Source organism: Pygocentrus nattereri, chromosome 9 (genome assembly GCF_015220715.1).
Source record: "Pygocentrus nattereri isolate fPygNat1 chromosome 9, fPygNat1.pri, whole genome shotgun sequence".
NCBI classification, from domain to species: domain Eukaryota; kingdom Metazoa; phylum Chordata; class Actinopteri; order Characiformes; family Serrasalmidae; genus Pygocentrus; species Pygocentrus nattereri.
In genome coordinates, this window is record NC_051219.1 from 37,700,138 (window position 1) to 37,713,603 (window position 13,466).

The 13,466-nt window shown below is 39.6% G+C and overlaps 1 protein-coding gene across 1 annotated transcript; it reads right to left on the reverse strand.

The window, feature by feature from the left end:
* Positions 1-3,040: 3,040 nt before the first annotated feature.
* Positions 3,041-13,309, reverse strand: usp21 (ubiquitin specific peptidase 21). The gene is made up of 13 exons (XM_017706651.2): positions 12,979-13,309; positions 11,584-11,829; positions 10,256-10,309; positions 10,029-10,146; positions 8,797-8,911; positions 8,094-8,216; positions 7,943-8,007; positions 6,092-6,195; positions 5,925-6,011; positions 5,758-5,836; positions 5,120-5,227; positions 3,813-3,927; positions 3,041-3,617 (listed from the first exon to the last, which is right to left on the reverse strand). Exons 2-13 carry the CDS (start codon positions 11,737-11,739, stop codon positions 3,527-3,529), a joined length of 1,215 nt encoding a protein of 404 aa, XP_017562140.1. The 5' UTR covers positions 11,740-11,829; positions 12,979-13,309; the 3' UTR covers positions 3,041-3,526.
* Between the last annotated feature and the right edge of the window lie 157 nt (positions 13,310-13,466).

The following is a 13,466-nucleotide window of genomic DNA, read 5'->3' on the forward strand; positions in this document are numbered from 1 at the left end:
AGACCGCAGCCCTACAGGGGAGGCGACTGGGCCCGGAGTGTGTCAATCACTTTTTTGTATCAACCAGTTAAATAACTACTCTTGGCCGTCAATCACATTTTGCATTGGCCAGCCGCAGATTAGAACGAGCTGTCCGTCATTTTCTGCATTAGCCAATCTGTGGGTCAGTCTGCAGACCTGCACCCCCAGCCTGTTAACGCCGTCAGCGCCGCTCTGACACCACAGGGCTTCTGTTGGTTTTATGAGGGAAAACAGTGAACCACGAACTGCTGGACAGCAACAGTCACACTGAATGTACAGTAACGCTGTCAGACTTATTATACGCTACTTTAATATGGAAACTTTCAAAATAAAACCACGACGATAAAACGTAATGTCGGGTTCATTCGCAGAAAAAAGCATATCAAACTCATAGAAGCCACGATTAGAACCGTTAGGAATAATACCTGATGGACTGGCTTGCTGGTTGCCCTTAGAGACCATTAGGAAACGAAGAACTGTATATGGAATCAGTCCCAGAACACCTAATTAAATGATTTGAATCCCTTACACTGTGATATCAACCCAGAGCACCATTAGCGACGGAGACCTGAAATGATCATAAGCACAAAACACTGAAGGCCAACAGTTTCCATCAGGATCCAACTGGCCATGGAATATCTTTTTGTGAACAAGCAGAGTTTGATATTTAGGCGGAAACAGTGTTAAAACTCAGAAAAAGACACGTGCCGGTCAGAACTGCACATGTGCGCATAGCTCTGTACTGTGTTCGTGTATTTACACACAAAGTCAGGACGAACGTGTTCTATGAGTTCACTAATGCCTTCATGTGTGGTGGTCAGTCCTGCTTCACCTGCCGAAGAGACCTTAGCGTGTTCATATAAGCAGCAGCTACACCTGCACACATAAACCAAGAGGAACGACAGAGTAAAAACAAGACGGGACTTTGAAATGTGGTGGAGTTAAAGTAAAATGACAGAAATACTTCAGTAAAGATACAGGAAGAAACTAGTTAAGTACAGTAACAAATTACATTTTGTATATATATATATATATATATATATATATATATATATATATATATATATATATATATATATATATAGCAGCTCCTGGTTTGACCAATCAGTGCTCAGTAAATTGAGCTCATGATGTAATTGATGATATTAACAAGTCTCTGTGGCGGCTGTGAAGGTGTCAAGGAAAAATATGGACCGAAGAAATTCTTGTTACTTTTTATTGTTTTTATGTTTATTTGAATTATGAATATGACTTTATTCTAATGTATATTATGATAAACTCACCACTGAGGTAAACTGTTTTAAAATTTGCTTAGATGCTTAAAACTTTCGCACAGTACTGTATATATATATATATATATATATATATACACACACACACACACACACACACACACACATATACATATAAGTGAAACAATAGCTATAATAATGTATTGATCTGAAATAAGAAATTAAGTGATATTTAAGGCAACTTCCCACTTCCGCGTGCCTGAACAGTATGTAACGCATTTTTGCACTTTCCTTCAAACCACTGGCTGATGCATAACATTAGCGGCAGGTCATTCACACTTGTGATTGGCCAATGCAAGTTTTGCTTGACACTCCATCTGTTATATGATTGGCTGATGCAAGAAATGATTGACAGTGTCTCCGCCCATTCGTTACGCCCACTTGTTCTCCGGGCTGCAGACACATATACTTGGGGAGCTAACCACACAAAACGTAGAAACAGTAATGACCAACAGGTGGCGCTATTATAAATAACTTTTTTTCTGTAGGCCGGTCAGAGCAGACAGCGCTGCTGTTCTTGAGTGAAAGAAGAGACTCTTGGTAAAGTTACCAGAGTAAAGTACTTTGTCGACGTCTTGGTCTTCAGTGATACAGCAGCGTTTCTTTTCGATCCGTTACCAAAATTACTAGTACACTTTAAACACTTTGTGATTTCTGCAGTGGAAAATATTAAAGGTGGACATCAAAATATACACAATGAAAATCTGTCGCATTGGTAATAAATTAACTGCCACATAAACTGGCTGCTAGTGGAGTGAAATTGCTCCATTTGATCTGCCATTACAATGCATTCATACTGGTTCATGTGACTGCCTGGGCCCGTGTGTGAAAAATCATCAGGCCTTTAAGATTTGAAATGAGCACTTTGAACATGTAAGCAAAAATTCAAACACATACGTTGAATGTTTAAATGAAATATAAATGAATAAAAGGTGAAGTATTCAACTGCAATAATACAGGGTGATTCAAAAAGATGAATCCGATTTCAAAGGGCCATATTTTTACAACCGTGAGGCGCCTATGAACCAATCACATACACATTGACGGAGGGGGTCATACATTTTCTGACTGTCACTGGAAGATGACTCCCTTCAGTCTGCGAGGAGATGAGACCGCTGAGCAGGGAGTTTTGCGTTTTGCGTTCTCCACTTCAATAAGAGTGCATCCGTCAAAACCGTGTACCGTGATTTTCACTGGCAGTGAACCTCCAACAGCTCAGAGCATTCGTCGTGGTTCAACAACACTGGATGATCTTCGAAATCACACTGAAAGAGCCGTGAGCGCAGTCTTTCTTTATGTCTTACTGCCTGTTGATTTTAATGGGTTTTTCATAGAAGAATCATAGTTTTTTTATTATTTTACATAGTATTTTACTGTTCTATGTTATGCTATATTATACATATTATATTGTACTAGTAAATGGTTTTGGAGGCTTTGTATCAATATTTTCATGTGAGGATAGATTTTCAAAAGATCACATCGGGATAGAAAACATCACTATCACTATCGATCTGTCCACCCCTAGAAATACAGGGTTTAACATTAGAATCCTTATTATAGCATAATAATTTCATAATAACTACTGTCCTTTAGAGTTAGGATGTTTCTGTGATACGGATCCAGACAAGGATTAGTAAACGCTTAGAAGACGATGCTCACTTCATTTGGCCTATCCTCCCACATTTGTTCAGGCAATAAAAGCCAGATTTATATAAATAAACAAAATATAAAACATAAACAAAAGATCTATTTGAAATGCACTTCATACATACAACTCTGTCGAAAAACAAAAACACTGTCTGTATTGTGCTGTGGGTGCTTCCACACTGCCTACTAACTGATAAAAACGAAAACAGATGCCAAAATAGACGTTTGTTACAACAATAACAGGTCGCTGCTGGTCTAAACTGCATGAAACTGACTTTTGGTAGAAAAGCAATGACAGTGGTCTAGTAGAAAAGACAAATGTTTAACCAAAATTTTTAAAAAAGCTCATTAATTAATATGTATAGTTAACATGGTATTGATATTGACACATTGATATTTGAGGTGATGGAGTTGAAATGCATAACTTTTGTTCTAGAAGTTGAATCAGATACTTTGCTTCTGCTTGTGTTGTTCAGGAAGCTTGGCTCGGTCCACAGTTCATCTCTCTTTGGTGCTTGCTGAAAAGCTCTTGCTGGAATGTGCCTGAACTACTAGCCCCCAAGGACTCATTTCCTGGAGGTCGTGCTGCTTTTAAGTTGGTAGAAGAGAACATAGGCCTGAGTGGACTGAAGCTGGTCTTCAGATATTTGCGTAACACTGCAAGAGAAGGCGAGCATGGAACAGTTTTGTTATTATAGAGCTGTCATAAAAAGGCATGTTCAAAATATGGCACGTCACTGAGCGTGTCATTACAAAGTAGTAGCCAAAAGTTACAATGTAATAGCTGTCAAAAATACAGCCTAATGGCAAAACCACATCACACAGCAAGTGTAAAAACAGTGCCACACTCACCAGGAATCATTATAGCAGCACCAACCCTCCTCCTCCCGACAGGCAGCTGTGTAGTGTCCCATGTTCACTGTGCCCGCATGGTTACACAGAGCATATAGATCATACAGCACTGGACCTACACACATCAATACACCTCTGCTCACATTCACATTTAGAACATAACTCTAATTACTTTATTCATTAAAAGCTGTGGAAAAAAACAGAGTCAGGGAAAAACTTGAGCTGTCTGATTTTTAATGCCTTAAAACATACAGGCCCACACTTTAGCTCCCTACTGTCAACTTACATATTAGTTTTATAGCCAAGTGATTCATAGCAGCTACTGAGTGATTCAAAGTAGCTGCTGAATAATGTCTTAAGCCAGGAGTGCCTAATCCTGGTCCTGGAGATCTACCACCCTGCCCAGTTTAGCTCCAGCCCCAGTCATACACCAGGTAATGAAGGCCTTCAGGGGCAGTATTAGGGCCCAGTGTGTTGGACCTAAACTCTCCAGGATGGGAGATCTTCAGGACCAGGATTGGGCACCCCTGTCTTAAGCTAAATAAACAAGTAATAATTATAGGGCGCCAAGGGGTTAAAGAGGAGGCAAAGCAGAAGTGAAAAAATAAAAATTAGACAAATTTTCTCCCTAAATGCAAAAAAGGACATGTTCAGCTTTGAAACTACAAGGCTAACATAAATGGGTAAAAAGACGCCTGCTTTGACTTTCAGCTACATGATGTACCTTTGTCTGCTTTTACTGACAACAGTGTGATACACTTTAGTACCAAAATGAAGTCTGCTTGAAATTATTGAACTTGTTTTGGTTCTTGTCTCTGTGTTATCTGCTTCATCTGTCTCTTTGTCCGTAACTCCAACCTCTCTTTATTACTCCCAGCTGTGTCTTGTTCTCTTCACTGCATTTCAACCCCACTCGTCTGCATTGTCCCCGCCATGCATTGTGTGTCAGTGTTTTATGTATTTCTTGGCTTTTTATGTACTTTATGTGTTTCTTATGTATTTTCCTGTCTCTGATGTTTTGGTTTTGTTTCTTGTTCTTTTGTCAGGAAATCTCTGCTATGCTTGCTGCCCTAAGCCTGGATTCAAATGAAAGAAATTCACACTTGCATCCTGCCTTCATTCCTCCCTGGTCACACATATTCAGATGAATTCAAAAGAGACATGTCATCTGATTCAACTGCCAGAGGAAAAGAGTTTTCATATATGAGTGGCTACATTTTGGGTAAGGTGAAAATGGCATACATTTGATATGTTTTCTACTGATATTGCTTAATGAAAAGTTTATTCATGTCTTTCATACTACTCACCACAATCAACCGGTCCGAAAGGTCCTAAATCCAGATCATTGAGGGGGAAGGACACTGGTACTGTGCTTTTGCAGAATGAGAACCTTGTCATGGTAAACCGGTTTAAGTCTGAGGCCATTAGTTAAGTAAACAAGAACGTTTAGCCATGTTGAATTCACAGTTGTGGCCGTGGGGGGACTAGTGTCCAGCAGAGTCCCCTACTCAAGCAGACCCACTAAGCCTGGCGATTAACAGATGAGTTAAACCAGGTGTTTTTGAGCAGGTAAATCACCAAACTCTGCTGGACACTGGCCCCCCACGACTGGAGTTGTGCATCCCTTTATTAGACTATTTAGCTATTATCTCTGCCCATTCACACTGAAGTGATGAGGAGTGTTAAAACCTGGACTGCTTTTTGAATGAGGCACAATATAGAACAGCCAGTAAGACCAGTCTCACATTTACATTAACAAAAACAACCCATTTTTTCTCAAGGACAAAGACAGGCTATATAAGGGTCATATAAAAATTAATTACAATTGTTTTTGGTGGACTTTTGTTGGAAAAATGGGACTCCAGGGAAAACAAACACCGTACAGGAAAAATTGTCCCTTTAAGGTTTAATGATCATCACCAACACGTTGACATGTGAAGGATACGTATGACCAGGATTTTAGGGAACCTCTGGATGGTCAGCTTTTTCGTACTCTCTGTGCGACGATTACACCTTTCACACATCTAAAAGCACACAAAACACTAAGTGACCATGCATACACAGCATTTCAGATGAACACCGATGAACCTGCAGACGGAGCACTGTACGTACAGGCGAATTCTCCTGCTCCAGTTTCTCTTCTTGCGAGAACAGATCTAAACACTCTCTCAGTGTGACAGTTACCCGGGAGTCACTCCTCTGAAACAGCAGAGATAAAGAAAGATGAGAGCAGGTATGTGCATGTTCCAGCCTGGACCTAAAAGATGAAGCTTCTTTACCTTTGGGATCGGCAGTGACAGATCACAGAAGACGTCGAAGGTGTTGGAGTAGTGTGAGCAGACGGAACAGTGCAGAGAGCTGCGCAGCTGCCCTGAGAACAGATCTATGATGGGTGAGAGAAGAGAGAGAAAGGCGCTGCTAAACTAAAAGGCAGAGTGTGGGGAATAAAACGATTCTGCTGACTCCACACACTTGGTTGTAAGTGTAAATGAACTGAAAACATTCATCTCACACTCAGTAGCTGCAAGCTCTCACGACTATTCAAGGAAATTCTTTTTTCAGCCCAGTGCTCAGTCTTCCCAGAGGGAAACCTTAGGGCTTTCTAGGCCTTCAGAAAAGGCCTAACCATTTCTGGATTTTTCTTTCTCGTGGTAAATTGTCAGTTACAGTTAAACTAGCTCTCTTACTGGTTAGAACTACAGGAGCTGGACAGAAGGCCTCACATGTTAGATTGACTACCTATATAATTAAGAAGTGACAGTGGAATCATTCAAACATTTTGCTTTACAGTTGGGACCAATGTACTGAGAATACCCTTAAATCCTGTTCAGATGGGGATTAGTTTTCCACATAGTGGTGGGTTAATTCCAGTTCGTCACAAGGCAAGTCTTGTTTATGTTACATGATTATGTCCAAATCACACAATATTAGGTAGTATAAATGCAGAGTTGGGAGTGGCCACTCGATTTATGCACTGAAAAGAGTGAAAAACATGTCAAAATATTAATTGCACAACCATCTAAGCACTGACCCTATCACAAACGTGATCCCTGGTGATGCTACAGCCATCCGTGGATGGGAGTCCAAGAGAGCACAATTGGCCTCGCTCTCTATGGGTGGGTAGAATGCCCCCCCCCCACATCACCCAGTATGTTGCTAGCCAGCGCACATGTCTGTTAGCTGACATAACAGAACTGTCAGTTGGCACTTTAATTTGAGCTGTCCAATGACATTCCATTAGCAGCAGTTTGAAAAAGATGCAGGGGCACCTCACAAGTCTGTGAGGAAGCCTGTGTTAGCCTCACCCTCCTAGTGCTGGTGGTATCGTTTGACTGAGGGAGTCCTAACTAAAGGGTGAAACAACAATCTGTCTTGCTTAAGAGAACATGTGGTCATTAGCTTGGGAATTCACAGCTAACCGTCCACATCACTGCATAAAATAAAACTATTTCTGTCATATTTACATGTTTTTATGTTCTGAGTTGTACACTTGGGGAGGACAGCACATATTGGCTTGATTTCAGCCACAAAGAACGCAAGTAAAAGCTTCTTTGAGTGCCTCCAAGAATATGATAGCAATTTCACCAACATGCCATCTCACGCTGGTTTAACATAACCTAGGGTTATATCTATCTTTAGTTTTATGAAAGATACAAGGCACTGGAATCTTTGTGGAATGTGGAATGTGGAAATGCACAGTATTCGGACTGGACTAAAATAATTTCCCTGCCTCCATATGTAAAACTAAACCTGTCGAAATAGTGCTGAAATTTTTTCTCATCATATACACCATTGACGGTAAAAACAAGCAGTTTAACCAAAATGCAGCTGTTAAACATTAAAAAATGGCACTTTCAAATCTAGAATTGTTCATATGCACCAATATTAGTTAACATAGTTAACATTGTGTTAGAAATCCACTTGGGGGCTCGCAGAAATTAGCATTATTGTAAAGGTCCTTTATCCGTCTTAATTTTTGACTGTTTTTTAATGTTTAGGGACTGAAATGAAGGTCCAGCTCTAATAGTCACAGTTCGCCACTGACAAATCAAGTCCAGGTTTTTCTGTTGCTTCACCTAAAAAAACAAGAGAACGTAGTAAAAGCTGACAGTCTGACAACCACTGCTTACCTACAATCATGCTGTCATCCCTGTCAAGATGTCTCTTCCACATAGCGGAGGCCTCCTCTGAAATCCTGGTTGGAATATATATTTGAGGGTGTGAAAGACTCTATGAAGCTGGATGACTCAGGTCTATATAAATAACATTTTCTCACTGTACCTGAACCGGGTGTAGGTGGGCTCAGGAGTGGTAGTGATGGGGGGATGCTGAGCAGGCCTCCGGTTTATTTCTGTATGCAGCTGGTCCAAAAGGAAACGCAAGAATTCCTGAGCATCCTGCTGACTGTGAGGATTGAGAGAGAGAGAAAGAAGAGATTTTTACCTACATGTTGCACCAGAGCACTGTGTAGAGTGATGTACATGAAAAAAAACTACATCGATGAATTTGGGATGTCACATTACAAAGATTGCAGCTATGCCTAAAATCAATCACTCTTAGATATTACTATCCTTTACCTACATATTACATAACTATTTATATGTGGTCACATAATTCATTAATTGCATGGTCAGTTTTCAGTACTGACAGGTTCAAATCTGCACTTCTGATTTTTATTTATGTGTCGAAAATTATTGGGTTTTTTTTCTTTTCCACAAAAAAGTGTTATGTGTACAAAAATCTTAAAAATTGTAAAATAAATAAATAAAAATAAATGATTACAAAATATCCCCTTTTCCGCTTACAAACACAAATGTGGTACAGATTAAAAGTTTTAATGAGCTACTAGTGAGAAATAATATCAAATTCCAACATGCTTTTGTTACCGCTGGCATTAACTGTACTTTTGGATGGTTAATATAACTGTAACAATGTTATAACAACAAGGGTATGTAGTGTGAATATGAATTATGATACTGCACACCTGTAGCCACTGAAGTAAGGCACTGCCTCTTTGAAGACACGATAGAACTTCCCAGGATTCACTGTGGTGTCTCCTCCATCTACATCCCACAGACCTTCTAACACTTTAGTGAATTCTGCAAAGGTGAAGGGATGGAGATGTTCTTCAGTGAAGAGCAGAGGTGTAAGACTGAGTTCCTTGCAGATCACAGCTCTGCAGAGACTAGTGTTTCCCCTCTCCTAAAGGCCCAGTCATATTAGTGATAGCCAGAGAAATTTCACGATCAAAACTACATTCATTTCAATGGAATTTGCCACCATGAGCAGTTTTGTGTCACAGAATTCTGGGGTGAAATTTTGTGCTATTCTTTTGGCTGTGTTGACCTCAATATAGTAGCACTGACTAATGGAGGAAATGCTCATTTAAATGTTAACATTTTTCCTCACTGCCTGCAAGTAAACACATAAAAAATACTTATTGTAGTCAAAAGACTTATTATCTTTACTTTTGCAGTTTGAGACATGTTAGACAGCTTGCTCACTGCAGTGTTACCTCCTTGGCTATCTGCCGCTGCACACAAATCACCCCACTGCCACCAGCCACACCTATTATCTTTGTGGTTATCTACACTCTACACTAAACTGCAGAACGGTACTTGTCTAACTGCATTGTACTAAGTGTGAAGTTTGGTGGAGGGGGGATTATGGTGTGGGGTTGTTTTTCAGGAGTTGGGCTTGGCCCCTTAGTTCCAGTGAAAGGAACTCTTAAAGCTTCAGCAGACCAAGAGATATTGGACAATTTCATGTTCCCAACTTTGTGGGAATAGTTTGGGGATGGCCCCGTCCTGTTCCAACATGACTGCTAGCTTGCTAACTGCACGAATACAGTAGATTTATTTTCATTGCAAATTTCTTGCATGACTGCAACTTAGTTTGAATTGAACTTTCATAGGCCTGGCTGAAAAGCTGATGAGTTAAATCAGGTGTGTCTAATGAAGAATGTTAAATTCTAGCCCAAAAGGGACCCAGTTTCACACCTCTACCCTTCTACCCTAGAGTATAGAGCTGAACAAGCAGTTACAGGTTAGACCACACCATGATAAGCCATGAACAGTTAGGTAATTTATTCCACACAAATAAATCATGTTCTGCAGCACATTTAGTGATGCAGTTAATAACAAGGTAAGCACTACTGAACATACAACGCTGTGAAAGTGGAGTGGAGAGAGTGAATTACTGTAGATGTGGGCTCACCATTCATCAGCTCTGGCTCTTGGCTGGAGCACATGTCCTGGAGGTAGGATTTAGTCAGGCAGTAATCTCTAAGACCCCGAGTGTGTGAGAGACACTGCACAATGGCATTCAGGAAACACTGCAAGTCAAGACGCGTGTGCACATGGAGGGAGAGAGAGAATTTCAGTAACAGAAAAAGGAAAGAAATAAAAAATATGTTCAAAACTGATTTTTGTATTATAACATACTGTGTTCCCCACGTTACGCAGTCCAACCTGTCCACTGCCCAGAGGTACCTCTTTCTGTGAGATGAACATTTCACAATTACACACTGAGCTTTGCAAAGTGGTCAATATTCCAACCAGTGGTGTAACTACCACCAGTGTAGATGTAGGGAAACCACACAGAGGCGTGTACTGCTGCTCCTGCGATGACCAGGTCCCCCCCTCATAGCCATCAGTGAACCCTTTAATATCACTAATTACACAATTTTGTAGCCTCAGTGCTTTCCACATGTCTGATACAAACCTTGGGGGGGGGGGGGGGGGGTATTTGAATATATAAATAGCCTTATCATAAATAACTTATCATAGCATTTATTTACTTCATGCATAATATAATATATGAAATATAAATAAGGCATGTTTTTCATATTGAGGTATGAAGCACCTCATGAACAGTGACAATGGCTTTGTTCATTGTGTATTCATGAAAATACAAAATATGTTGTCTCTGGAATCTGTTAAAATGGGACAAAATAGACTTGCGTGGTGGAGGAGGCAGCTGTAACTTACTAATGCACATATATAATATCACTGCTCTCAGAACAAAACCTTGTACATCTATTTGTGTTCTTTTTCAGTTTTTGAAAATGCCTGTTGCCCTTTACATTATGTATAAATTTCATGATGAAAGGACCAAAAGAAACGGCCTAGAATGATTTGGAAAATATTCTGGTTCCATTGACTTATATTAAAAGTAAAGTATATATATATATATATATATATATATATATATATATATATATATTTTTTTTTTATATTCCATATTAATTTCTGCTCATGGACCCATAAGATCATCACCTTTTGTATTAACTGAAGATCTTTTTGTATTATTATAGTAGTAGTAGTAGTAGTAGTATGCGATCTATTCCAGCTATAAACAATTCATTTTTATATTATTATTAGCAGTATTACTATAAGTAGTATTTTATTATTTGCACTGACCTTAATTATGTCATTGATTCCACAACCACAACATAGTTTTAAAAGTTTTAAATATAAATCTCCTCAAAATATCCTCCCTGGCTCTACCTCCCCAGGGAGTGCACCCTGTCTAGGATGACTCCATTTATAGATCTCTGATCCCATTATCTCAGGCAGGGAAGACGCATTCTTAGACATCACAGAGGTCAAGACCAAAGGCATTTATCTGGCAGGAGGGAGGGCTGTGGAACTCCTGTGGGTGTCTTTACATGTGGAGGCCATTTTAAAGACACAACTTCAGTTCCTTGGTGAAGCGTTCTTGTCTGACGGAGACGTTCTACAGCTACTGCCACTGAAGCAGCATGGCTCACCTCCCTGTCGGCCACCAGCAGCAGACCCATGAGGGACGTGTAGAGGACTGATTGAGAGATGTCTGTGCCTTCAGGCTGAAGGCCATTTTGGCTCAGCAGAGATCGGCACAAGGCCCGACAGGAGTTATCCATGTGGTTGGAGGCTGCTCTCGGCATTTGGCTCTTGTACAGAGTGAACTCACGCCAGGCAGATTGGACAGAGATGTGGGTGAAAGGAGCTGGCAATGTAGCACCAGCCGGAATTACCTGTGAAAGATATAAATAGTTTATTTGCATTTCTTTTCATTCTAATTCCATATTTTTTAGCTGTGTCCATAGGATACACAGTAACAACTGAATGTTAATGTACAGTGCTGTGCAAAAGGCAGAAACTGTTTGCTTATTTTTCAGTCAAACCACCCATTTGGTACACGTTATTGATTTTTTCAAAACCACAAAAAAGCGGAAACATATACTAAACAGAAAATTACACCTAAATCTAATATCCTTATATTCAGTATTTTGTCTGTCCGCTTTGTTCTTTCACTACAGCTTCCATTCTTTTCAGGAGATTTGCTTTCAGTTTTTCCAAAGAAATCCAAGCATATTTTTTTCTTAGAAGTTAGTTGCATCTTCTTCTCACAATCCAGATAATCCCAAATATAAATCCAGTCCAAACTCATTAAATACTTACAGTTCCAATGTGTCATTTTGGTGTTCTAGTCCAAATCTTTTGAAATCTATTTTCTTTTTTCAGTAACAGCTTCTTGAATAGCTACACATCCTTTCAGACCCATAACACTGAGTTGTCTTCTGACAGTGAAAGGATGGAAAGAATTTTTATAGATTTCTTTCTCAAAGATGAAAGCTTTAAGCGCTGTTTATCTGATGCTGACAGTTTTGGTGGTCTACCAGGTCTTGCATGGTTGTCAGGAGTCCCATTTTCTCTGCATATATCAATGATTCTTTTTTAATGTCACTTTTGGAATTTTTCCACTTTGTTTACTTGTACTTAATAGCCAGATTGATAAGAAAGTAAATAAATGGCAGATCCGACTTCTGCACAATAGTGTAGCTCATTGCATAAAATAACTATGCAATTCATTATGTAATTATGTAATTACAGATAAATCAATCGAATAGGAAATTGACAGTAGCTCTAGAGGGCTAAAGTAAGGACTAAGTAAAACTACAATAGTTAGAATGTCACTTTGATTTCATCTCAGTGTGAAAAATCTAACATTTAAGCAAACATGGCTAAAAAAGCATGAAGAAAGATCATAAAAACGAATCATTCTGCGGTGTAAAATAAATCCATTCATGTGAATACATTTTTGCATTTTATTAGCTGTTTTGGGGGAAAAGATGTGCTGCTATCTCTTAACTATCAGTGAATGTTATGCAGTCTTTACTCACATTCACAAGGCTCCAACGGTCAGGCTCCACTCGCGTTCCAGCAGGTGTTCAAAATCAGTCCAACATCTGCTTAAAGTTGTGTAGGACAAGATATCTGAACAAGCGCACGCTATTTATGACTAGGTTCTCCACTCTCACTGCAGGCTGCTGCTCACCTGGCCACCGTACCGAGAGTGACCCTTAATCATCGCTAATCTTTCCTCTCCCTCTCCAACTGTCTATACTTAGCCAAGTCTTCTCACTATAGCTGGAACAGCTTAAACCTGTGAGCTGGCCCCCGTAACTTGCAGTGCTGGGTCCACATCTACGTCTGTTGCAACTTATATTTACTGTCAACAAACAAACTGGTAAGTAAACAAGTTATGCACAAGTTATGTATCATTGATTTTTTTTTATATATATATATATATATATATATACATAATTCATGTCAAGTTCAGTTATATGTCGACAGGCTAAACAATTACAGTGGAAACAGCAGGGTATGC